This window comes from Hemicordylus capensis, chromosome 1 (genome assembly GCF_027244095.1).
Source record: "Hemicordylus capensis ecotype Gifberg chromosome 1, rHemCap1.1.pri, whole genome shotgun sequence".
NCBI lineage: Eukaryota > Metazoa > Chordata > Lepidosauria > Squamata > Cordylidae > Hemicordylus > Hemicordylus capensis.
Window position 1 is genome coordinate 406,209,912 of NC_069657.1, and position 26,838 is coordinate 406,236,749.

The 26,838-nt window shown below is 45.4% G+C and overlaps 1 protein-coding gene across 1 annotated transcript; it reads left to right on the forward strand.

Moving 5' to 3' along the window:
• The first annotated feature begins 3,386 nt into the window (after positions 1 to 3,386).
• On the forward strand, positions 3,387 to 26,527 carry LBH (LBH regulator of WNT signaling pathway). Its single transcript, XM_053306728.1, has 3 exons — positions 3,387 to 3,647; positions 8,553 to 8,652; positions 23,982 to 26,527. Exons 1-3 carry the CDS (start codon positions 3,622 to 3,624, stop codon positions 24,171 to 24,173), a joined length of 318 nt encoding a protein of 105 aa, XP_053162703.1. The 5' UTR covers positions 3,387 to 3,621; the 3' UTR covers positions 24,174 to 26,527.
• Positions 26,528 to 26,838: the final 311 nt, after the last annotated feature.

The following is a 26,838-nucleotide window of genomic DNA, read 5'->3' on the forward strand; positions in this document are numbered from 1 at the left end:
AGGAAGCAATTCCAGTCCTGGCAGTGCCACCCATGAGCAGCAGGAATGGCAAGCGCTTTGACCCCCGTCCCTGGCATCCACGGCCAGTAGCCAGTCTGAGCCAAGTGACTTGGGATGAGGGGCAGCTTGAAAACAAGGCAGGACTTCAGAAGATGCCATAGGGCTCACCTTGGGATGTGCAGAGCCCTGCTAAGAAATTTGACTTGTCTTATAGAAACCCTTTTGCTTTTCCCTTGAACATTCTCAGATGTTTCTCCTTGACAAGGGAGGGCCCTTTCAGGAGGCAAGGTGAGGCAGTTGCCTGAGGTGGAAGATCCTTGGGGTGCCAGCAGGATGGCAAGAGGTCCCACAGCATTGCCATCAGAGCAGCTCTTTGGGGCCACTCTTGACCCTTGCAAAGCTTGCAGGATTCATGAGGAGAGAAGAGGAGGCTGCTGACAACCTTAACTCTCCTGCTGGGAATTCTCTCTGGTAAGAGAATCCCCTTTTCATTATAGCAGAGTGCACAGAGGCACAACACAGCGGGATTGGGTTAGGCATGCGTGTATGCTGATGAGAGTAAAGTAACTTGGAGAGGAGAGCTGGTCTTGTGGTAGCAAGCATGACTTGTCCCCATAGCTAAGCAGGGTCTGCCCTGGTTGCATCTGAATGGGAGACTTGATGTGTGAGCACCGCAAGATATTCCCCTCAGGGGATGAAGCTGCTCTGGGAAAGAGCAGAAGGTTCCAAGTTCCCTCCCTGGCTTCTCCAAGATAGGACTGAGAGAGATTCCTGCCTGCAACCTCGGAGAAGCTGCTGCCAGTCTGTGAAGACAATACTGAGCTAGATAGACCAATGGTCTGACTCAGTATATGGTAGCTGCCTATGTTCCTTTGTTCCTCCCTGCCCCCCTCAAAGCTTGAACAGATTAGTTCTGAAAGCGGGCTGGTGCCTACCAAGGCATGGAGCAAGACAGCATTTGGCATCTCCCCTCAGGCACCTCAGTACCGTGAGCCATTCCTGCTGCTTGGGAGGAACTCTGGAATTTGTTATGAATTTCACTGTTTTGAAATTTCAGTGCTGCCAACCTAGTTTACATTCAAAGTGAATTTCAAGGTTCCTCCCAAGGAGAAGCACCTGAGAATTTTCAAGGGAAGCCAAACCAGTTGCTGTAAGACAAATGAAATTTCTAAAGGGGCTTCTGCACCCTCTGTCCTGAAAACAAATGCCAATACTAGTCAGCCCAACAACCTCCATTGCTTTTGTCCTGACAAGTTCCAGGGGAGAAGGGTTGATGGCTGCTTTTTGTCTGGTGGGGACTCTTCATTTGCCAACAGGCATTCTAGAATGGTATACAGAGTTACATAACACTCCTGTGCTTCTGTTCCTTCCTGTGGCACTGCAGGAAAGCTGCAGAACAAAGCACTAGACACAGCATTCAGGTGCTCGGGGACATCTCTATAATTAAAAAAGGTGGGGCAAATGTCCCCTGGCCCCTGCAGGAGAAGAGAGTGCCTACTTACTGGGCAACAGCTTGCACTTTGTTCTTGTGGTGGGGGTCGGGGGGGGAGAGTGGTGTGATAGTATTTGTACAGGAGCAGGAGAAAAGACATCTAGAGGGGATGTTTTGGTTTTCACCATGTCCTTACAACAAAGGCATGGTGGGAGAAGGAGAAGGGGGGGCACAGCAAGAAGGCAGGGGCCCATCTTCGCTTCTCATCCCAGGGCCCATGCCAACTTTGCAATGCCTCTGCAGGTTCTCCCCCCACCCACCCACAGATTTAAACCATGTGGCCTAGAAACACCTTCGGTGAGGAGGAATTTCATTTCACAATGAAATGGCAAAGGTAGGCCACTCTCAACTTCAACTGGATTATCTTCATGACACAAGCCAATGGGAGCTTCCTCGTTGCCCCCAGCCGGCAAAAAGCCAAGTAAGAGCCTTTGGGAAGGGGCGGGGGAGAGAAGCAAGGTGACCAGACTGATCTTGGCAGGGACAACGGGTTAATTCCCCCCAAAACACACACACACACACACTACAGTCCTGATCCATAGGGTCCTCAATCCTCAATTGTGCCAGTATTTACAGAATAAAAAGTAAGTTATTCCCAATTATGCACATATCAGGTGGTGGTATATAAATATGATTAATAAAATTATGTTCTTATAGTAATGTCTCGTTTCAGGGGTGCAAGTTCCGCTTCGTTTTATTGGATCGCCCTACCAAAGCTAAAACCTCATTTCCCTCCCCCCACAAAGTGTCTTTCCTCTTTCCCCCAAAATTTAAGTGAGGAGTTGCTCCTTAATTTAAGCTTTGTCTCCACCCGGTTCCGTTTGACCCACGGTTGTGTAACCGTTCCGGTCCCAGGCAGCAGGTGCTGGGGTAGAGGTGTTTATTTGGAATAGAAGGATTTGACCCTCAACCACGTGCGTGAGTTGAGTGAGAAAGAGATCCAAGTCTTGTGGGAAAACAAACCAGCAGCGTCTTAGCAGCACAAAAAACGGCCCCTTACTCCCACGTATCCAAACACACTAAAAATAAACACCCCATTCTGGAGAAAGCAAGACAGTAATTTATGTTCCAGTAAAGCTGCTGCCTCCTTCCACTTTCCCATGGATTATTTTAAACGTGACTCCTTTCCAGTTTAGGTAACAACCCCACATTGAAATCAGCCTCTCCCTCTCTCTTGCCGTACAGATCGGGACAAAAGGGTAAGAACAAGGGCATAGCCCCAACCCCATAAAGAAAAACGAGTGGTTGCTGTGCAACTCCTTGCTTATCTGTTTATTTTATTCTAAATAAATCCGGGGGACCAGGCTTGGCAGAGATGGATGGCAGACTGTAATGCACGCAGGCGAAGACGCTGCTTAGACAACAGATGCGCCCTGTGTTTCTCGTCTGCATTGTTATGAATGAAAGCCCGTAAATTAACCTAATTGCAATTGCATCCTACTTAAGGAAAACTCTTGCGTTGGCACAGGCTCTGATCTCTTCGGAAACGCTTCATTTCTCACAGGAGTGGGATGCCTAGAGGAAAAAGCACGCACGCACACACTCGAGACACTAGCTCTTGCCTCTTAGCCATGCACTCAAGAGGCGGGGGAGAAGATGGGGGTATTAGCAGCCCAACTCGGACTGATTGATTCAGATCTGGGTTAGGTAACAACAGACATCAGCAGCAAGCTGCGCTCGTGCCGAAGATGATGCCATAGAGCCCGAGGCGAGCGACCAATGGGAGAGCTCCGAAGCCCGCTCCCTTCTTCTGAGCCGCGGCTTTGCTACAGGCTGAGAGCATGAAACCATTCATGATTTTGGTGACATCATCGGAGGGGGAAGGCGGGCTTCGCGCGCCCAGGCACGCCTCTCTTGTATATAAAAGCAGCTTCCCAATCGCTTTGTGGGGCTGAGCTTTATCGCAGAAGTCGAGAGCGGTGCTTGCGCGTGTCTAAATCACACTGAGCGGCTTTTTACCCGAACAGGCGCTTTTCCACCCCTCCTCTCCCTGCCCTACAGTCGATCACCTGGGGATCCCTCTTATCAAGAAAGAGTAGCCCGCTGCTTTTCCCCCCCGTGCTCTCTGCACTGCCCCTGCCTGTGCTCAGATACAAAGGACGTTGGGTCAGCCTCTTTGTCAGGACTTCATGTCTGTATTTTTCCCCATTCACTGGTGAGTAGTTACGGGTCTTGCTGGCGACTGTTCTTCGATCGTGTGCAATAACGAGGCGCGTTCTTATGGGGTTTAGATCTCTAGTAACCTGAGTCAGGGGAGGCTCTAGGAAGGCGACCTCTGCAAGGTGCAGCTTTAAAAAGCATGTTGGAGGTTGTGCTGGGTGGAGGCGAGAGCTTAGAAACAAAGGAAGTGAGCAGCAGCGAAAGAGCCGCGAAGACAAGCGCTGGGAAGGCGAGAGAGAGATTGGTCGGAAATGTAGAACTCTTAAAGGGAGGGGGCGCTTGAATCCGTCTCCTGCCCCCCAAAACATCAAACTCCAGAGAAGCCGCCTGCAGCCAGATTGGATGCAAGTCTACTCGCAAGTAAGCCCCGCTGAGTTCCGTGGCGCCGCTTACCCCCGGATAAACATGCAAAGGATGGGTCGCTTTGATTTTTGCAAACCCTCTTTAGCAGTCGCTGCACGCTCCGCTGCTGGGAAAAGAGGCTGCCTGTTAAGCGGTTATTCATTCTGCGCTTGTCCTCCACTTCACCCCGCCAGGGGAACCAGGGCGGCGGATCTGGCTTTCCTGCAACAGGCGCTGGCGGGAGCTAGAGAGGCAGCGGCGGCTGCATTGCATGGCGGTAGCCGCTGCTCTCTTGGGCAGGAGGGCGTCTTGAACTGGCGCCCGGCTTATTTGCTCCTAAGCGATTGTTTAGCGCCTTGGTTGCAGCGAGCTGCACGGCTGCCACCCTTGCAAAGGAGGGCGGAGGGTCGACACGCTTTCTGCTCGCAGTCTGGGGCAATAACCCCCAAGCCGCTAAATACCGATTGCCCCCTAATCCGAACAAGGCTTGTATTCGGATTGTGCCTCAACCTGGAAAGCGTTCTCCCCAGGAGGAGGGAGGTCCTGAGTGGCTAGCTTGCAAGCCGGAGGAAACTTGATCGTGCGAGGAAGTTTGCTGCTGGGCAGCTGCTTCTCTCGCGTCGAGCGACAAAGGCAGGCGTGATCCGGGCAGCCAGCTGCCGACAGCGACGCGGGGCAAACCGCGTCCGCAGCTGTTGCTTCTTCTTGCAGTTCCCCCTATTCAGAAAGTACCAAAATCCCCGCCAAAGGGGGGGGGGAGAATAATAGACTTGGTCAGTAGTTCGTCTCTAAGAGGTGTAAAAGACTAGAGGCTTTTGGAAGCCCAGGTTGGCTGACTGTGTTTAACTCATTAGGGAAAGTATTCTGTGCATGTTCAGAAGCGTTCTTTTATCGTTATCGTATGTTGCAAGGATGAGCGCCCGATCGCCGGCTACGGACTCTAGGGTTTAACTGTGGCTCGGAATAAATTCTGGATTTTGTGCGTTAGACTATGTAACAAGTGATCCCTGTGGGGCATGTAGACTTTCTCTGCCTCTGCACCTTGCCTCTGAGCTCGGTATAGCAGTCTCCTCTCTCTGGCAGCCTAGCAATGGAAGCGGCTGCTTAGAGAAGTTGTGTAACCATCTTTTGTATTCTGTTTTCAAGAGGCTGCTCATGAATCCTTCAAACGCTTTAGGCTTTCCTGCCTTCAGACAGAAATGGGTTAGACTGGATGCCATGTAGGCACCATTTCAAAAACTCAGATTCTAAGACCCAGCATTTAAAAAAAAAAAAAATCCTCTCAGTATTGGATGATCCTGGTAACCACTGCCACTCGCTGCACAAATAACCTTTAGCTTGAAGGAGTTTCTACAATTGGCAGATTCGTGCCACTTTCTCCAAAACTGAGAGGCTGAAAAAGATTGGCAGCTCTGAAGTTGGTGAGACTTCTCAAAAAGCAATGAGCGAAGGTTGCACAGTTCTGGGGAAGGGTGCAGGGAAAGCAAGCAGTCCAATGAGCCTTGCTCTAGAGACCTGTCAGCTGAACTAGAAGGAAAAAGTATTGATTGTTGGCAAGTGCTATATTTTATATCTCTAGTGTTTTTTTGTTTTTGTTTTTTGTCTGGGAACCATGCTCTTGCTTGGCAGGGTGCTTCAGATGCTTAATATTCCGTTATTCTTGCCAGACAACATCGTAATTTGTGACGATTTGGGCTTGTTCACTGTCTAGTTAAGTCTGTAGGACTGAGGCATGCTGATACCCAGCAAGCCAGTTTTCCAGCCCCTACTTTTGGTCTGTTTCCTTCTGGTTGAACTTGAAAGAGGTGGTAGCTTGGTTTCCCTAACCTCAAGTGCCAGTTAGGATTTTATTTTTCATGGGGTTTTTTCCTTCCTTTTTGCACACTCTAGAGTTGTGCAAACGATGCTTGTGCTTAGTAGCCTTGGATAATTACAGTAGGAATTCTTAACTGGCCTTCTGCTTCGCCTTTAAAACAGTTTACTTGGCAAAGTCCTATTTCACTTTTTAAAACTGACCCTCTACAAAGATGGTCCTCAGGACCAAATAATGTGAAGGGAAATGGTGAGGGTGGGCAACCATTTGAAACCATACAGCCTTGTTTCTGATGGTACATGGAAGTTGGGGGTGAGGAGGAAGACTGATAGAATAGTATGTTCAAGATACGTAGATGCAAAGCTAGTCTGATCTTGCTGGATGTGGTTCACACTTGTGCACAGAACTAGGATATAGCAGTGGCAACTGTGATTTGGGGACAGGAAGGTTCACTTCAGGATTTTTCATCACAGCTTTTCTAGTCAAAATATAGAATGTAAGCTCCTTGGAGCAGAGCACTCCCAATGGTACACTATTTGACACTATAGTAGAGATACTATAAAGTGTATTGATGATGTGGTAGTGGTGGTAGTTGCACAGACCTGGCATAGTGTGTCTTTTTTTCTTAAGCATCATTCAAGCTTTGTGCTCAATACTACTTGCTCTTGAGGCATCTATTTGTAATACAACTGGTAGTGACTTAGCAAGAATGCATGGCATGCACAGTGAAGATGATTCATAACTCCTACTGTTATGCCTTACCATCCACAATGGATTGACCACTGGTGAATAGTGAGCACACATTCCTGCTGCTATTACAGATGATTGCCTTACCTCGTATTCTCAGGCATATATCTGGGAACTTGCTGTATGTCATAAAGCTGGGAAGCTGTTTCATAGTAGTCTGCACCATAATACAGCTGTGTCTTTTTTTAAAATGAGCCTGCCAAATGGACTGGCTTTATTTCAGTGACAAAAATGAAATGGGCTCAAAGTACAATCTTTGGAAATTGAAATATCTGTATATGCAAAATGCAGAAGTTACAGGATATGTATGCAAATCTACTTTTGCTTTCATAATTAAAATACTGGAAACATTGAGTGTAGAAGAGAGGGTTTTTTGTTTTTTTTTAACTCCCAGCATGGAAATCCCTGAAATGAAGTTGCATAATGAGTCTATCAGAATTAAAGCCCTTTGGGCTTTTATGTGAGAATGTGTACATATTCTAGTTAGTGAGCTTCTTCACTCTGGTTTTAAGATCAAGTGGCTTAGGGAGGCTGTGGAGTCGCCTTAGAGGCTTTCATCAACAGAAATGGAGATTTGTCAGGGTTGCTTGTAGCTTATACAGTATCCAGAAAGGACTTTGACCTTCAGATGGTGGGTGGGATCCACAAAATGGATTTCTGTTGAGCTGGGTCAAACAGCAGCAACATTTTCTTTTCTTTTTTCCTTTTGAGATGGTGTGAGCAGGGGCTGAAAGGAACAGTGTAAGAAAGTCAGAGTAGGAGGCAAAAACAGTAAATATTTAAAAGTGGGAGCCCATGCTGTCTGGATTAAAGATCCCAAGACAGTAAATGGTTGCATTTCACTTTCTCTAGTTTGTAGAAATACACAACAGAGTGGGTGCAGGGGTGGGGCCGTGGCAGGATTCATGGCTGGATTATATTTCTGATTACATACCATATACAGGGACCCACAAATCTAGGCATAGCTCACTAGCCAGCCATGATTTGTGATAATCGCCAATCTTTTCCTCTAGTCCTTTTCTGGAACACAACTTGGGAGAGAAGCCGGTGGTCTTCTGTCATTTGTAGGAGGATAGATAAGAAACAATGGCCACCTTCGGATGTCACAGGAAACCTGAAGCAAACTCACCTCAGATGCACCCCCCCCATGACATCCAAATAGTTGGAGCCGTGGTTCCGGGACCCAATGACGGCTCCGATTCCCACCCCCCAGCCTCGGTTTGAACCCTCAGTTGCAAATAAGGTTCGTTTACCTAACTGAGGGTTCGAAAGCTGGAGCTGGCCTTCTGGTTTGGGCAAAGAACTCAAACTGGGGTTAAAGGAGGAAGCTCCTCCCGCTACTTGAATTGCATTGGTTGGCATGGCTTTCCTTCCTAGCTCAGAGGAAGCCTGTGCAGCCACTTCTGCCCCCTTGTAGTCTCCCAGATGGCAGGTTGTCATAATGTGGGAGTGCGCCAAATGACTCAGGGGTGGGGGAGAGGACTGTGGGTCTGTTGAACCTGCAGTTAAAAGGTATGTCTGAAGGCACCCAGTAGGAGCCCCCTCCTCCTCAAAAAGGATTGCTGCTGTTCATTACCTTCTCAGAGATGGCAGTGGTGAGCTCTGTGTGGTACTGGGTATCCTGCTCACCAAAGGGTTCAAGACACTCGTCATTGGCAAGCTGGCAAGTGTGTTTGTGGATGCCTGATTATGTATGTACTTCCCCCAGAAAGGTTCCCGCAGGTGCCCATGTGTGGGTGTGACTTAATGTACTGGAGATTCTTCTTAGGGGTTGATCTCTTTGATTACAAAATGGTGTGGCGTACAATTCTTAAAAATAACCAGGAACTCTTCATAAATGGAAAAAGGATGTACTAAAATTGTTTTGTATTTTGACCATGTCTGAATAGCTTTTCAGCAAGATGCAGCCTTAATTTTTAGCAGCATTTCAGTTTTCCTGTGATGGTGCCGATTTAATCGAACTGTAACAACTGAAGTTATCTTTGCCTCTGTTTCCAGCCCTGATTATTTGAGATCAGCTGACATGACTGAGGTGATGAGTGCTCCATCCATGGATGAGATTGGTCTAAGCCCCCGCAAAGATGGCCTGTCCTATCAGGTAAGCTTGCTGCTAGTAATCCATTGCATCATTTGGGACTACCTTGTACTTAATGCCCCTGAAAAACACCAAATCTGCTGGATTTTTAGTGAATATTCACCAAAATAATGTTTTAACAGAGCCTCAAAATGGCTCCATTTTGTAATATGGTGGCCGGAAGTGACACCGAAAGTTATTTCCGGATTATTTCTTGCCACTCAGCAACCATGAATAGATTGATTTTGGCCTATTTTTGTACCATGCATAAAGAAACTGGGTCTCTAAGTCCCGTCCATAGACACATGAAACTACAGGTGGTGGGACCGCAGGTAACGAAGGCCATCTGTACATCCCATTGAAGACAATGGGCTTGATCCCAAATAAGAATGCAAACATGTTTACTGGGGAATAATTCCTATTAAAGGTCTTACTTCTGTGTAAGCAACATGTGTTGCTTGCTTCTGTGTAAGCTTGAAGTTACTCCACACAACTAGTTTTCTGAAACTTTTCTGCATGTTGACAGAAAAATAGGATCGCTTTTTAAACTAGTTTTATTACTTGTCGAAGTCAGTTTGTAATTTTGACTTGCTTTTTTGGAGGTACTTTGCATCAGTTTTGTTCTACCAAAAAGGTGGTGTTAAACTTGAGAATATGGAAGCTGGCTATATGTCACTTCTGCCTTCAGCTATTAGTGGTTCTCTTTTCTTCACGTCACTTCATTAGAAAGAAGGGTCATAGCTCAGTGGCCGAACACATACACTGTGTACAAGGTGTTCCACATTTCAGTCCCTGCCATCTCTACCTGGAGCTGGGAAAATGCTTGCCTGAAACACTGGAGAGCTGTTGCCAGATAGCATAGACAATACTGAGCTAGATGGAACAAGGGTCTGACTGTGGAAGGTAGACCCATAGTTACCAGCTGACCAAGCAAATTGATTTTAATGCAACAACCGCTTGGGTGACTTCTGTTACTTGGTTTTGACACAGTGTGTTCCTGCTTGGCAGGACATTTAAAGTGGCTTTCATGGAAGAATAGAACTTGCCAACATTACATCAGAACTGAAAATACATTGGGATTTTCCACCGTAATCGGAGCCCATCCAATTAATTACAATTTATCACAGGCATGTCTTTTTCAGCTCCAGTCGAAAGTAAGATCTAGACCTCAGCCTAGCACACTGATGTGTTGCTAAGCCTATTGAAATCAATAAACTTATGTGACCCTATATTGGACTGTGGCCCTAGTTTCACATATTCTCTGAGTTGAGCATGGCCATGGGAGGTCTTAGTGAGCATCCTTTGCCTTTTTAAATGATCCACTCTGCTGGTAGCTTGCAGAAGAGCCCCTGCACATATTCACCTTAACTAAGGCCTCGGGGAACAAATGCTGCAGTATGAAACACAAAATACCCCATCTAACTTGGCTAAGAGGCACCTTTTAACATGGTGATTCTCTTTATTTAGCAGGGGGAGAGTAACTGGCCCTATCCACCCTTAGCACAGTACTTCCAGTGACTGTTGCTGGTGTCTGTCTTATGTTTCTTTTAGATTGTGAGTCCTTTGGGGACAGGGTTCTATCTTATTATTATTTTAATTATTCCTCTGTGTAAACTGCCCTGAGCCAGTTTTGGAAGGGTGGTATAGAAATCAAATAACTAACTAAGGTTGGGCCAGTTTTCTTTTCTGTTTTTAAAAGGCATATCTTGTTTTCTTTAGCTGTGTCTAGAAAAGGCTTGTCAAAGTACAGATGTCCCATTCATTCCAATCCCAACCCACAAAACTGAAAGTTAGGAGCATGGGAGCATAGGAAACTGCCTTAAACCGAGTCAGACCATTGGTTCATCTAGCTCAGTATTGTCTGCACAGACTGGCAGCGGCTTCTCCAAGGTTGCAGGCAGGAATCTCTTTCGGCCCTCTCATGGAGATGCCAGGGAAGGAATCTGGGACCTTCTGCATGCAAGGTTACAGGTACTCTTCCCAGAGCAGCACCATCTCATAAGGGGAATATCTTACAGTGCTCACATGTAGTCTCCCATTCAAATACAAGCCAGGGAAAACCCTGCTTAGCAAAGGGGACAATTCAAGGCTTGCTACCACAAGACCAGCTCTCCTCCCATGACCAGCTTTGACAAAAACCAAACCATTAGGTGTTCGAATAATGAAACAGAAGAGCACTCCATGTTGTGAGTTACTAAGTCAGTGAGAGCTCATCCATGTGAGTTTGCCATATTTGCCTTCCAAAATTATGCTGGAAGTTGTAGAGGACTCTGGTTCTCACTCCTCATGGCTCTTTGCTGTGACAGCACCCCACTATCGGCACTGACCTCACTTGACTGTCTGTGTTCTTCAGAACAAAAACACTGGCTCTTGGCAATGTTTAGTGTAAGGAATGAGTTGCAGCCACCCTCTGGCGGACTCTGGGCCCACATTAGTACATTGCCTGTGTTTCTAGCAACATTGAGATTCAGCATAAAGGAATACTTTGGCACTTGAGAAGTCTAGCTGACAGTGAACCTAAATAATAACTAGTGGCCAGCGAGGACGAGGTTAAAAATGGTGTTGGGTATGTGTTGCCAAATAATGTGTCTGTGACCAAAAGCATAGTATCCGGCTAAGGCTAAAAATAAGCCCAAATCTCTCCAGTTTTTAAGTCATTGATCATAACACTGAAAGAGAAACAAATGGACACTTGATAGAATTGCAGACTCCTTGTAGCCTGTTACTACTTGCTGATTGTGATTCTTTATGGAGAACTAGAGGTTCTCCACTCCTCCCAAAAAGTTTACTATGGAGCAAAAAGGTTGACATTGCTCAGGGTGTATCCAGATATTGGTGTTCCCAACAATGAGAGCTGCAAACCCAAAAGCAGAGAGAAAGCAGCTTGCAAATGAAGCACCTGCTCTCCTGGGAGTTTGGAGCGACCTCCTTTTGGGACTAGCAGCAATGGGCATAAATAAGGCACATTTGACATGTAGGTGTCCATTTCACTATAGCAATAGCACTTACATTTATATACCGCTCTATAGCCGGAGCTCTCTAAGCGGTTTACAATGATTTAGCATATTGCCCCCAACATTCTGGGTACTCATTTTACCGACCTCGGAAGGATGGAGGGAAGGCTGAGTTAACCTTGAGCCCCTGGTCAGGATCGAACTTGTAACCTTTTGGTTACAGGGCGGCAGTTTTACCACTGCGCCACCAGGGGCTCTTGGTGTTTCTATGCCAGAAACATGCAAACACTGATGCCTGGAAAGCTGAAGGGTTCTTTAAGAGTAGGTCTTCCTCTTTCATCCCAAATTACCAACTAGATAAAAGTCATATGAGAGATCAGATTAAACTGGTTAAAGATCAAATTATTTGAGGACTGTCACTGTAGTACCAGGAGGATGAGATGAGGCTGTTCTCAACTTTTCCTAGCAGCTGAATAGGTCTTCATTTTTTGATGCCTCACATTAACTCTCCAAATATGTAACTTGGGGCACATCCAGATGGCTTCAACATCAAGAACTGGCAACGCCATTTCAGTGCTACTGTGTGATATTTTTTCAAGTGCTGATCTTCTATCTTATGACTCAGGGCTGTACAACTTCGGCCCTCCTTGTTGACTACAATTCTCATAATCCCTGATTATTGGTCACTGTGACTGAGGATGATGGGAGTTGTGGTCCGCCAGCTGGAGGGCCAAAGTTGTGCAGCCCTGCTATGACTGATAGTATCAGTATGGAGAGTATCAGTGGACTGATGTCCTGGTGTGAACTCTGGAGAAGAGTGTCCTGTAGGAAAATGTCCCAGGATGCTTCTTGTATTCTCAGCACTCTTCAGCACAATAAATTCTGGTAACATGGATGTTAGCAGCATGCAGTCTCCCCTGCGGACTCAAAATGTATGGGGTTTAGGGATGTGCACAAATTGCGATCCGTGCACTGATTCAAAGGGTCCATTTGGGCACCTTTAAGAGCGAGGAGAGCAGTCGGTACCTGCTCCTCTGCCACTCACCAGAGTTGGGATCAAGTCCCTTTTCAGCTGTGAAATACACTGATCTTGGGCCAGTCATTCTCTCAGCCTAACCTACCTCACAAACTTGTGAGGATAAAACTATTTAGGAGGAACCAAAACCATGACAGCTGCTCTGAGCTCCCTGATGGGATAAAGAGGTCAAAAATAATTAAGGCATATGGAAACCCATACTTGACAAGCAAAAAATGGTCTTCTAGCATTGCACTACTTGTACCTTCCTAATCTATGTGCAATAGCACTTACATTTATATACCGCTCTATAGCTGGAAGCTCTCTAAGCGGTTTACAGTTATTTAGCATATTGCCCCCAACATTTCTGGGTACTCATTTTACTGACCTCGGAAGGATGGAAGGCTGAGTCAACCTTGAGCCCCTGGTCAGGATCGATCTTGCAACCTTCTGGTTACAGAGCGGCAGTTTTACCACTGCGCCACCAGGGGCTCTTTAGCACAATAGCTATCTCTGTTAAAAGGACTGAGCATAGTTTGTGCATGCAATGGTAACACATTGAGATCTTTTACATGGGCAGGGGAGATGGCTAGATCCTACTCACCTTCTGCCCAGACAATGAAGTGAATGTTGCTGGGAGCCTGGACCGCGCTTCCAGACAATCCGTGCCGCACCAAGCAGCACGGATCTCTAGAGGCTGGGACAGCATATCCTGGCCTCCAGATATCCCCCAGTACACTGGGGCATTCCCCCAGGAGATGGGTACTCTAGGTGCCCATCTTTGCAAGCAGCCCAAGCAGGCGTAGTATCCAGGTTAAGGGGCTCACTCACGCCCTTAACCCTGGTGAACAGTCGGTCTATGAAGCTGGATTTGGTAGTGCAGCCGCACCAGCATCCTTGTCACGAGCTTGGCTGCTCATGAGAACAGCCTTACTATCTGGACAATTCCACTTCAGTCTGCCTGTGGTGAGTGATGCTACATGTCTGAATACTTACCTACAGAAACATTTTCAGAATCTAAAAACTTGCATATTGGGGGATCAACTTACCTTTTACCCCTAAGTTGTTTTTCAAAGTTCTTGGCATGTGTTCTTCTATGAGGGGTCATTCAGAGATCCATACCCAAATACACACCCCACAGCCTGGAGGAGTACTGCAGGAGGAGTATCTTTCTAGCGGCATCATTGACTGCTTTGTTGTCAGTACACAAGCCAAGCTATTCAGCATGTAGGTTTGGAGTTGCAGGAAGTTTTGAAACTCACCCTCGGCCCCTGAGTTTAATTAAGGCAACAGTTATGGCGAGATGCTGTGTGGTGAAATCGGGAGGCTGAGGGATATATTCTCTGCACCAGCTTCTGTTGATGCCTTGAGATGCATCTCAGAAAGTGGCAAGACATTTTTCTTGGAGGCGGGCAGGGGGATGATTAAGTGTCCCATATCTCCTGTGAGGGAGATAAAATGATAACTCCAAATGTAGCTTCTTCTAAATGGACAGGTGTTTTCACTTCCAGCCTATCATGCTTTTACCCGGCTGACTTGTGTTGTCATGTGTGTTTTCCCCTTTCTTCTTAAGTTGTGTCTACTGCTTGGAAACACTTAATCACCTCCTAGCAAGTTCACTTTCTGCTAATGTCACTTGACTGCCACACTAATAACGGTCTCTGAAACCTGAGGCTGACTCAGGACTAAATTAATCATCTCCCTGGTCTCCTGTCAAAACAGTGCCTTGCCGTGAAACTCCTTAAATGCCCCCTCCCCTTGGAATGGAATCTGGCTGCTGAGACGAAGCTCTCCGGTCTGTGGCAGCTGTGCCAGGCGGACAAGATGTCCGACTCGAGAGGCAAGTCTGCTGCCTCTTGTAAACAAACGGCCAGGAGCAGCAGGCTGGCTAAATTTACTGACTGTAGGGATTGAGCACTCGGGTTTGCTTGTACCACCAGCTAGCCCCATCTGTTGCCAGGCCTGCAATCCTGTGCATGTTGACCTGGGAGTGAGTTCCACTGAGCTCAGTGGGATTACTTTTGAGTAATATAAGAACAGCCCTGCTGGATCAGGCCCCAGGCCCATCTAGTCCAGCATCCTGTTTCACACAGTGGCCCACCAGATGCCTCTGGGGAGCCCTCGGGCAAGAGCTGGGGAAATGCCCTCTCTCCTGCTGTTGCTCCCCTGCAACTAGTATTGAGAGGTATCATGCCTCTGAGGCTGGAGGTGGCCCACAGCCACCAGACTAGTAGCCATTGATAGACCTGTCCTCCATGAAACTGTCTAAGCCCATTTTAAAGCCATCCAGGGTGGTGGCTGTCACCATATTTCTGACAGAGAATTCCATAGATTACTTATGCAATGTGTGTGGGAAAGTACTTCCCTTTGTCCTTAAATTTTCTGACTTTCTGTTTCATGGGGTGACCCCTGGTTCTAGTGTTGTAAGAGAGGGGGGAAAGCTTATCTATGTCCACTCTCTCCACTCCATGCATAATTTTATACACCTTGATCATGTCTCCCCTAAGTTGCCTCTTTTCCAAGGTAAAGAGCCCCAGATGCTGTAACCTGTCCTCATAAGGAAGGTGCTCTAGGCCCCTGATCAGCTTGGTTGCCCTCTTCTGCACCTTTTCCAGTTCTACAGTGTCCTCCTTAAGATACGGTGACCAAAACTGTGTGTAGTACTCCAGATATGGCCATTTGTATAAGGGCATTGTGATATTAGCATTTTTAATTTCGATCCCCTATTCAATCATGCTTAGAATTGCACTGGAAAGGCAGTATTTGTAGGGGTGTCCGTGAAGTTTCCTGTGACGCATGAGTTGCATTGTTGCCAGGGTGGAGCCCATACCATGTGTGCTACACAGGATCCATGACCTGTGTGCAAATGTTGTCTGCATCCTTGGAAGTGATCCTGAGGCACATCTCCTTGGCTGCATGGGATAGCTCAAGGCTCAGCCATTTCCAAGCACCAGATTGCCATGATGCCTGGAAATCCAAAGGTGGCACCTGAGCCAGGCTATGAACTGATGCAGCCTGGAGGAGGGGGAGCAAGCAAGGCAGGGGCAGGTTGCTCCCTCCTGGCTCTGCCACTCCATTGCCTCCCTGAGCCACATGGACACAACCAAGACGAGGAGGAGCAGCAAACAATGTGGCGAGCTTACTCACCTGTGGAGCAGAGGGTGTTGCTGGAGGTCAGGCGGCGAGCCTGCTTGTTTGTCTCCTAGACTTTTGGGCTGGTTTCTAGAGCCAAAGAACATCCATCGAGGCCTGGTATAGCTGCTTGGGAGCAGCAAAACATCTAAACCAGGGTTTCTCAACGTGTGGGTCCCCAGATGTTATTGGACTTCAACTCCCATAATCCCCAGCCCCAGTGGCCTTTGGTTGGGAATTATGGGAGTTGAAGTTCACTTACATCTGGGGACCCACACATTGAGAATCCCTGATCTAAACCAACGCTGTGGATAATATTTCTAAAGAGCATCTAGGGCAGACGTCCACAACAGCCAAGCCTTGCTGGCTGTGTATTAGGGCCTGCCACCTCCTTGACAGCTGCCTCGTTTTTCTCCTCCTGGGCAGGCAGCACAAACTGGAGGTTTATCAAGTCCCTGGAGAGTGACATTCAGTTTGATAGGTCACAGATTGTGTGGGTCAGATCCAGCTGTACTGCCACCTGCCTGGGTCTGGCTACATGCTAGCACAGCAGGGTGTAATGCACTCCATGCCTCCTTGCTGAAAGGCTTGGTTGTTATACAGACAATGAAGTAGTCAGTGGTGGAGCTAGAGGGATATCTTTATCATCTCTTTCCAGTAGTATTGGTTTCCTTATTAGCATGGCTGGGTTTCTTTGCAGGCTACTTGCTCGGCAGCAGCGCACTTCTGGTTTGTACTCAAGATAAGGCTTGCACACAGCAAGCCTTTCTGGTGGTTAAAACATTTTCCACTCTTGGTGCCAAGTTCGCTCGACTCTAGAGGAAGCAGAGTTGGGGGGTCACTGGCACATAAATCTATGATCTTCTAGTTTAGAGCTTGGGTTTCAGTTCATCCCTTTGCTGCTGGGTGAAATGTGTACTTTCAGATCAGACTTTCGTCTGGTGAGAATAATCTTCTCCAAAGGCTCCAGTGAAGGATTGGCAAAATGTTCTCTTATCAATGGGTTTTGAGAGGGGACCTTTGAGTCTCTGGCCAAGCAGTCTCCTACTAGTCAATGATGAAGAGCCTGAGCAGTGAAGAGCATGAGTTGTCCCCTTTCAAGACTCTTGCCTGAAACCTTGGAGAGCCACTGCCAGTCAGTGAAGACCAGACCTGCTCAGCTTTGGTCTCCCAGCTGTGTTTTGACTACAACTCCCATAATCCTCAGCCACAGTGGCCAGTAGCCAGGGATTATGGGAGTTGTAGGCCAACATCTGCAGGAGGGCTGAAGTCGAGCCCTGGAGTAAACAATACTGAGATGGATGGACCCATAGTCTGACTTGATATAAGGCAGCATTCAGCATTCAAAGTTGATTACGGTCTATGACCAGCACAACAAAGGGGGGAAAATACAATTACAATATAAATATTTTTTTTTAAAGTCAACAGTCTAACCCATCAACAATGTTATAAGTGAAAGGTTATACAGCAGCACTAGGACTGTTAATTAAAAACTGGCGCACTCTTTGAGCTGCTGCACAAAAGCCCGCCACTTTCCGAGTAATGGCAGGTATGCTGTCCTCAAGCAGGAAAGCCACTTGTTGGCTAGGCAGATTTCCTGGGAAACGAGCCAACAGTGGAGATATTAGTTCTAAACGTAAGTCCCTATAAAAGGAGCAATAAAGCAAAACATGTTCAATTGTTTCAACTTCCCCATCACCACAGGGGCATAGACGCTCCACACAAGGAGTCCCACTGTAGCGACCTTCAAGGACAGCAGAGGGAAGGCATCTACATCTGGCCTGTGTAAAAGCCAACCTATATCTGGGGATGTCTAATTGTTGCAGATAAGATAAAGGAGCAACAAGGTACCTTGTGGCAGTTTCCTATGTTCCCACAACTTTCACAGAGGTCTTATGTACATTTCTGCATATTGGACACAATTGATACCACAACAGTGCTAGTCATCAAAAACGCTCTTCTGCAGTTGGCTCCTTCATTGCGTTAGGTACAGAAGAATAGTGGTTTTGCAGACACAAGAAATGTAGCAATATGTTTAATGCAACCTTGCGTAACCCAGGCTTCCATACATTATCAGTATGAGCAGTTTTGTCCACTGTCACATTTCTGTGGTGAACTGCGACTCTGATGCAAAAGCATCATTTAAGGCAATTTCTTTGCCTTAAATGTGCAGGGAGTGGGTGGGGATGAAAAGCCACTTAAAGTGCAATGTAGGAAAAATCTGAAATGTGCAAAAACCACTTGATATTTCCATCAAATAGTTTCTGTTCTGGATAGACATGTGGACTTGTTATCTATTGAGCTTCCACTTTGTTTGGCTGCATAATTGAAATTAGCTGGTCACCTGTTTGTGGCATAGAAGGCATTTGAGCATAAGTACGGATAGGACTAAAGGTCCCACAGCATATTGTGTCAAACATTGGCTGGCCAGATGTCTCTAGAAGTTCATAAACAGGCCATGAAGGGGATGTGGTTCCTTCTTTATGATCATTTTACCCCGTTATCTGCAGGGGTTCTGTTCCCCGCACATTTCTGTGGGTAACAAAACCACAGATAAGCAACTTGGGGCAATGGCAGTCAGGGTGGTTAGGTTCCTGCATTGAGGAAAAACTCTAGAAAACAGCACAAAATAATGGAGAGAAAGTACTGTACCATGCTCCGCAAACTGTCAATTTGGCCAACTTTCCATGAAAAATCATGGGGCAGGGGAATCCTTCTCCAACAGAAGGGTCACAAAATGGCTCTCTTAAACAAAATGGTGGCCAGAAATTACTTTGGAACACTTCCAGCCACCTAGGAACTGTGGATACACAGATATTAACCCTTTCTGTATCAATGTATGCTGAGGTTGGGTGCCTATTTTTGGAATGTGGTTATGCAGAACAGTGGTGCTATGTAGGGCAAGGTCCACCTGTATTTTTTCTGAGTAAAGCACTTCAAGAACTTTTGTTGGAAACAATATATATGGATTTTCATAGTACTAGATAAATATTTCTCTCTAGCATCAAGTACATGGAGCTGTACTGCTGCTTAAAGATAAACCTTCTAGTCATGACAATAAAATTGATTTGCACCCACTATGTATTTATAACGGTTATAGTCCACTGTTCTGCTATCATGAAGTTCAAGGTGATGTACATGAGGTTCCCAGGTGATCACCCGTCTAGGCACTGATCAGTCATAGATGTGCTTGGCTTCAACGAGTTGCCTATACCATCTCCTGGGACAAAGAGAATCTGTGGAATTGTCCCATCAGAGTGATTGCTTTTAGCTATAATGTTGCATCCCAACTTCGTAGAACTTTTATTAGCAACCTGAATATTTTGTAAATTATAAGTGTATTATTTTAAATGTTAAGCTGGTCTAAGGACTGTAATAAACTTACTACTACTACTTTAGCTATAATAATCCCCAGTCAACTTTGAATGCGGTTTGGCCCTCTAAAGACTAACACTGCTCACTGGCTACACTAAATACTTTCCTACCCGAAGTCTTACATGCTATGTAAAGCAGGAGATGCATACCTGAAATGTATAGTTTGGGTAGACTGAGTTTCAAGGATCCGCATAGGAACAAGATACTAGCCCCATTCAGACATCGTGTTGTACGAGTATACAGATGTCTGTACACTCGTACACGTGTTTGTGTGAATGACTGTACCTAGGTACATTTTTAAAGTGAAGCTGGATACAGGCCCTTCAGATGCATGGTAAGATAGTAAATGTCCTTTTGTACCTGTATTCAGTGTAATGTGTGAATGACTATACCTGTGTACACTACATTTGTTGTACGAGTATTGAACATAATGTGCAAATGGGCCTACTGTCTGCTTCCCCAACCCAGATTCCCCACCCCAGCATACCAAAGGATGCAATTGCATTAATCTATATCCATATTCCTTTCTACATTTGGCTTCGGAAGAAGTGGAAAGCAATAAATGACTTCACATTTTTAGTCTAGAGTTGAAGAACCCCTAATTACATGGAGGGCTTTTATTTCAATTGTATTTTGCTTTACTTTGATCAGATTTGTTGTCCTCCAGAGAGATTTCCTGTTGGGATAGCTGTATGTGTGAGCAAATCCCAAGGCTTCAGACCAACCTCTTAAGTGAAAAAGAGAGTAAACAGCATTTTCTTGCATGTACTCCCTGGCAGTGTTCCCTTTAAGCCATGCGCACACACTCACACATGTTCCTTGATGCCAACTCAGTTTTAAATCCCGCTCAGGTTGAATCGGGAAGGTCTCACTTTGAAGGCATGTGTGCACACAGTGCCTTGATCCTGCCACCTAGAACAAAACTCATTCTGCACACAGATGAAAAAAATGAAGAGAACACTGCTCCCTGGATGTACATTTTATTATGGAAAGACTTGCTTGCTCCTTTGCTCCCATAATCAGCCCTGCCTTGTTTCCCAGTCTGTTATGTGCTGGGAAATGTGACTTCATTTATTTTTCCATTGGACTGTCCCTAGTCCTTGACTGCTGTTGCAACATCTCATTTTATGCCGCTGTGATTATTTTTAAAAAGCATGACTTAGTGGAAAAATCTTGACCTCCTCCATTACAGCTGTCAGAGATAAGATTGTTCAGTCTATATATTAATTTTTTTTTAAACCAAACCCCAGGCACAACACATTTGGGGGATGTTTATTTAAGGAAATAATTTATTCCTTCATTTAAATGGGAGGTGGGAGGAAACAGGCAGTTTATTTTCAAAACAGCTATTCTAGTTTTGACCCAATGTGCCTAAAATGACAGTGAATGCTTATTGCTGTTTCCTGAACGGGTTAGTCACTATAAGCATCGTCGGATTAAAACCTGCTGAAATGCAAACTTTTTTCCACTGTTGATGCTCTCGAAATAACACTGTCAAAGCTCTCTGCCCTTTATGTTTAGGGAACTGGTCTAGGTTGGAAAGTTCAGCTTGGTCTGAAACTTACATATCACTCTTTGATATGAGGCAGAGCTACACAGAAAACACATCTGTACAGCAAAGGACATTTTGGAGTTCTGATAGTGGAGAATAGATAGAGCTTAGTCAGAGAACACCCAGTTAATGTATTGGGAGGGACGGACAGGGTGAAGACACTTAACAGCTCTTGTCAGGGTAGTGGATTATTTAACTAGACTATTGGTGTGGAAATATTCCCATGCTCCTCCTAGGGTGAAGCCACAAGGCTGTTTGTTAAATGGTGGTCATTTGGAAACAGGCTGTGTAATCACTCCAACTAGGAAGAAAACTGTTCATTAAAAGCAACCAGGAACACAAAGAACTGAGCACTCACTCCCTTCCCATAATTGCTCAGAAATCTGGGGGAAGCAGGAAACATGGCAATGCCTAGCTTACCATAGGAACAGAACTGCAAATGGCTCCCTTACCGGGCAAAAGTGTGTGCTGTGTGTACACTGTTGTCTCTTGCAACAAATGTTTAAAGAAGTACTAACACTATAAGTGCCAGCATGGTGGTGTAGTGGTTAGTGTTGGTTTAGGACTGAGGAGACCAGAGTTCAAATCTCCATTAGCCATGAAACTCACTGGGTGACTCTGGGCCAGTTGCTTATCTCTTGGCCTCACAGGGTTGTTGTGAGAATAAACATAGCCATGTACACCACTCTGGGCACCCTGGCGGAGGAACAGGATAAACATAAAGTTTTTTAAAAAAACAAAAACAAAACCCCACACATCTATATCTAAGTGTTATTCTTAAACCTCTCTGCAAAGATGTTTAAGGAAAATGTCTAGAAATTGTTCCAGGGTCTCCAGGCACTGTGGACACAAGTGTTTAAAGGTACCTTCACAACTGCTGCCCAGTCTCTGCTTCCTGCAAGAAACGCATATAAACATTTGCTGCACAAAGTGTGAAGCTGTCCTGATTATTTATTTGGAATATTTAGTAACTGGCCCTATCCACCACCAGCACAGTACTTCCAGTGGCTGTTGCTGGTGTCTATTTTATGTTTCTTTTTAGATTGTGAGCTCCTCGGGGACAGGGTTCCATCTTATTTGTTTGTTTTTTCTCCGTGTAAACCGCCCTGAGCCATTTTTGGAAGGGCGGCATAGAAATCGAATAAATAAATAAATAAATATTTAGTGGTGTGTGTAGTAAAAGGATTGACAACCTTGCTGTAGATCAGGGATGGGCAACCTTGGCTCTCCAGATGATGTTGAACTACAACTCCCATCATCCTTAATCACAGTTTATTGTGGCTGAGGGTGATGGGAGTTGTAGTTCAGTAATAATGAGAGTCAAGGCCTCCTGCTGTAGAGGCTACTGATGAAGAGAGGCACCTAGATGAGTATGGAGAGACTTCTCCTTCCCTGTGGCCCAGATTCTGTTTTCTCCTCCATAGGTCCTTGGTCATCAGCAACAGGATGCTGCTCTAGGTAATTAAGACATTAGAGTTGCCAAAGTACTGCTTTGAAAAACATTTCAAAAACCCTCTAGCTCTTTTTTTTTTTTAAACAGAGGACTAGGATGGAGCTTGTTCCAAATAAAACAAAAGAAATAGGCAAGGTTCCGTGGAGCTGAAGTATGCTAGGATGAGGCAAACTGCCTTAAAACTATCTGGCAATGTGTATCAGAGAGGGGAAGCAGCTTTCTTTATGGTACAACTGAAAATGCTGGCATTCGCACATGGTCTGACACTGGCAGGAATGTAACACTGTGTCATGTAGATGGAGTGCCAAATGAGAACTTGTGTCTGGCCTGTATGATGGATCACTGCTTCCAGCTGCATTTTGAAAATGCTTCTCCTTTGCTGGTTTGTCTTCAATAGTGTGTGTGGCAGGGAGGGATTATTTTATCTCAGCCCAGTTGTGAGGGGACTAGCTTAGCAATTTTTCATTAACACACTCAGAATCTCATATGTGGGCTGTTCAGTTGGCTTGATCAGAACCTGTTGTGCCTCCCTTGATCGAACTTGCTTGCTCCAGAGTTTGTGACAAGCACTAGAGCTGAGAAGTGAGCTTGCTCATTGCTTGGCTCAGTTGCTTCCGTGCCAGTAAGATCTGCAAGTCTCTTCTAGAAGTGTTGGATCCCAAAGACACTTAGGGCTGCTTCCAAGACGAACACTTCAACAGAGTTCTAGCCTAGAACTATACTGGTTGGCCGGTTCTCTACCTGAAAGCATATAACTAAATGCATATTTATCAATTGAATACTGCACCATCAACTGACTTGGGTGAGAGGGTGGGTCTTTAGAATGTTCATACTGCCTCATATTACCTGACACACAGTGCTCCTGGGTGCACATCAGTTCATACATTCAGCTACAAGTGCTCTGTTGAATGCATTGGGATTGGAACTAGATGTGCATGTTAAGTATCCTAACACAGTTTTGGGCCCATTCACGTGACTGTTTGGGACGGAGAGTGTGGAGGAAGGCTGTATAACCTTCTCTTCTCTGCGGACTATTACCAAGATGTTGCTGGATGTTTAGATCGCATGCCCAGACAGTTGTTGCTGTCCCAGGCAGTGTGGGGGTTGGGACACATCATCCTGGCCCCCAGAAATCTCACCATGCACCGTGTGTGGTGCCAAGGGTGTAGCTAGGGGAGAGGGGGCCTTTTTTCACCCCTCTCCCCAGTGACCCTCGGAGTGAGGAAGATAATGAAGAAAATAGGGGTGGAGCTTGGGGGCCCGGGTTCTTTGAACCCATCAGCTCAATTATAGCTACACCTCTGCACGGTGCATTGTGGGAATTCCCTCCCACCCATCCCCTCCAACGATCGCACAAGCTGGGAGCAACCAGCGCTCAAGTTAAGGGCGCCCTTGACCTCTGCTAACCGGTGGGCTCCTTGGGAGAGTTTGCCACCAGGATCCACATGGATCCTGGCAGTTCTCACGGGCTGCTTTAGCTGTTCCCGAAAACAACCTCCTTACCTGTAGGCACGAGTGACCTTTTGACCTGGGAAGAGCTAAAGAGAATAGCAGTCACCTGAGACAACTGAATGTGAAGAATATCAACTATGACTGGCTATATCTTGAGAGCTTGGCCAAATCTCCTCCAAACTAGAGCTGCTCCATGAAAGCTGCTTGTTCTAGATGTATTTTACACTTAACTTGTAACCATCGCAGTATAATGAATGGTATATTGATCGTGGATGTGGGAGACCCAGGTTATACCCTTGCTTAGCTGTGAAACTCATTGTGTCAACCTATTTTACCTCACATTCTTTAGGATAAAATGAGATAATGCCAAGCATATTGAATATTATGGAAATGTTGAGCATTGTAATTTTCTGGTTTCAGATCTTCCCTGACCCATCAGACTTTGATCGGTACTGTAAGCTGAAGGACCGCCTCCCTTCCATTGTGGTAGAGCCGACAGAAGGCGATGTGGAGAGTGGAGAGCTGAGATGGCCACCGGAGGAATTCCTGGTCCAGGAAGAGGAAGAAGAAGAAAACTGTGACGAAGCAAAGAAAGAGGGAAAGGAGCAATAAATGGCAGAGTTTTCTGTACTACTTCAGATGCCGTGTCATCTTAAGGGGGGAGAACCACAACTGTTCTGAAGAGTCTTTTTCTACAAAAGACATTCAATTTTGCACCTGCAAAGATCTTAGTTTTTTCCATATTCTCTATTGAGAACTGAAGCGCTTGACGTGACAATCTCCAGCTGAAACTAAGGAAGAAAGTTGGGCAGGGAAAACAAATATGGCTGCTCTTAAGATTGCTGTTGAGGTTATACGGGGCAGCAATGAAATAACAGGCTGCTTTGGTGGAGGATTAGACAGTCGGGAAACATGCTTTTTCCAAAGTGTGTGGGGTGAAAGAAATCGGTGTGAAGTGTAAAATGCAGCTGCATTTGTGTATGGAACTGCCTGTGGCTACAAAAGCATGAGAATAGTATTCATCTCTCAAACTTGCCTTCTTATAGTGCTTGTATGTGTGCGTGTGTGTGTTTGGGAGTTGGGAGGCAGGCAGTATGGCTACTTGCCACTCAGATGCTCCAATGACATTAGAGTAAGGCAGGCCTTCCTGCTGAGCAGCATAGAGGAGCAATGGATCAATAGCCAGTCCAGTATCTCCTCCTAAAGTTGCAGCTTCTGTTGGACTGATGAGATTTGGCACTGGCTTGCCTAGCCTCTTACATAAATGTTCTCTCCTCTCTTCCCTGTCCCTTCCAGCCCAGCACACCTCTTGTTCTTAAAAAGTATGCATTTAAACCTTGCAGTGCTGAATAGCGTTTTTTGGCACGGCGCTGCTTGCTTGCAGATGGCCCTTTGCCACTTGTTCTACAGTACCTTGTGCAAGATAAGCAAGGCTAACAAGTCAAGTCTGATTCTTGCAAGTGTTTTTTTTTTTTTAAAGCTTCAAGAGATTTTTGCCATAAACAAAAAGTCTGAAGTATATTTCTTTTCCTGCTGTCAAAGCTGCTGTCAAGTCTCCCAGCCAATAATACTCCTCTGTACTGAAAGACACTAGCTTTTCGGTTGGCATTGTGGTCTAGTTGTGTGCAAACCCCGGCTCAAAGGCTTGCCTTGTGGAAGTGAATCTGGGCTTTTAAATGCAATTCACCTGAACAGAAATTTGAAGATACTCTAAAGGCAGAATCACAGAAGTGATTATTGAAGGAAAGCTGGTCTTCTCTTCAAACAGACAAACGAAAAGTATTATGGTCTCTCAGTGTTGTGGAGAAGATTATGTGCTTTTTTGAACATCATATGATGGGCAAAACTTCCCAAGGTCTAAATTACCAATAATAACCTTTCCTTTCGTCCTGTTCATCCTTTTCTTAGGAGCAAGCTTAACCACCAGCTTTCTCAGAAAGCAGTGTTTCACCACATGCTGAGACTTTACAGTGTCTGCTAGGGAAAAGACCACTCTGAGAAATGAAAAACCAGTGGTTTCCATCCTAATTCTGGAGACGCTAAAAGAATAATACAAACATGCCATGGCCTTAACGGAATATTCAAACTAACCCTTAGTCTCCCAAGTCCCTCGTTTGTCAGCTCAGTTTTTTTAGAAATCTATTAGGACTTTTGTGTGTATATATTTGTATTTGATACCTCATGAGTAGTAAAAACGCTGAGTATGGGGTCAGGGGATTTGCTTGTTAAATCAGCAGGATTATTTTTCAGTCTTGTCTTGTGTTTTCAACATAATGGCAATAACTTTTTAACAGCTGTGAGTCATTGTTACATATGGGTGTGTGAGGTTGCAGACTACTCCTGCCTGTTTTGTTTTTTAAAATGTATAATGATGTAGGGATGTAGTTGGTGTTCTTGTGTGTTCTGTTGGCAGCCAAGAACCTGTCGCACATGTACTACCTGTCTTGGTGGATGGTTTTGTCATCGCTGAAACGTGTATTGCATCGTTACCTAGCCAAGGTTGCTTTAAAACCAATGGATCCAGCTGTGATCCTGAACTGTTCTCATCTTGCTGTTCAGTAGAATGAGCTTTGACACCTGCACACCAGCCTAACTCTCTTGCTATTCCCCCTCCAAAAGTTACTTTTGTTGCTTTTAAATTTTGTCCCGAGTTTGAAGTTGTCAACTGTTAACCACTCAGTCAAGCAAAAATCCTTAAGGCTTAAGATCAGAGTGGCAATGCTGTCTGTCTTATTTGCATATCCTTTTTTTGCCTCTTTTTTTTCATTGTCGCTTGTATTTCTGTCATTTTTTTTAATGTCTGAAGAACAAAGCACTCCAGTTGAACTTTTTCCTGTTGTATATTAACATTCTATATTTCTGTAATTCTTTTTGAGCCTCAGGGAAAAAGCTAGCATTTTTTTCAAACGACAGTACTTTTGTCACTGTGACAGTTGTAAATAAAGTTTGAAGATGCTTTCCAAACACTTAGGTGTGTTCTCATATTTAAAATGCGTGTGCTTTTCATCTCTCAAGCAAAGGGATGGGTAATCTTGGGTGGAATTTTTCCATACATACATCTCCATTCTAAAGTGGTGTATACAGAGGTAAATTGACTCTTTTTTCCAAACTGAAAGAATAGCTTGAGACAATCCATATGGGTCAAGCAAGTGAATTAAGCCAAGCGGACAGTTTTTAACACAATTTTGGGGGGAAAGTTAAAAATCTACTTGCCAATTTCTTGGGGAACAATGGGATGTGAAGTGAGAAGGGGGGAAAAACATCCAGGGTTTCCTGT

Coding starts and splice junctions, on each gene's coding strand:
- LBH (XM_053306728.1), top strand. CDS start 3,622: ATGTCTGTATTTTTCCCCATTCACTG. Junction 3,648..8,552: donor GTATTTTTCCCCATTCACTG/GTGAGTAGTTAC, acceptor CTCTGTTTCCAG/CCCTGATTATTTGAGATCAG. Junction 8,653..23,981: donor AAGATGGCCTGTCCTATCAG/GTAAGCTTGCTG, acceptor TTCTGGTTTCAG/ATCTTCCCTGACCCATCAGA.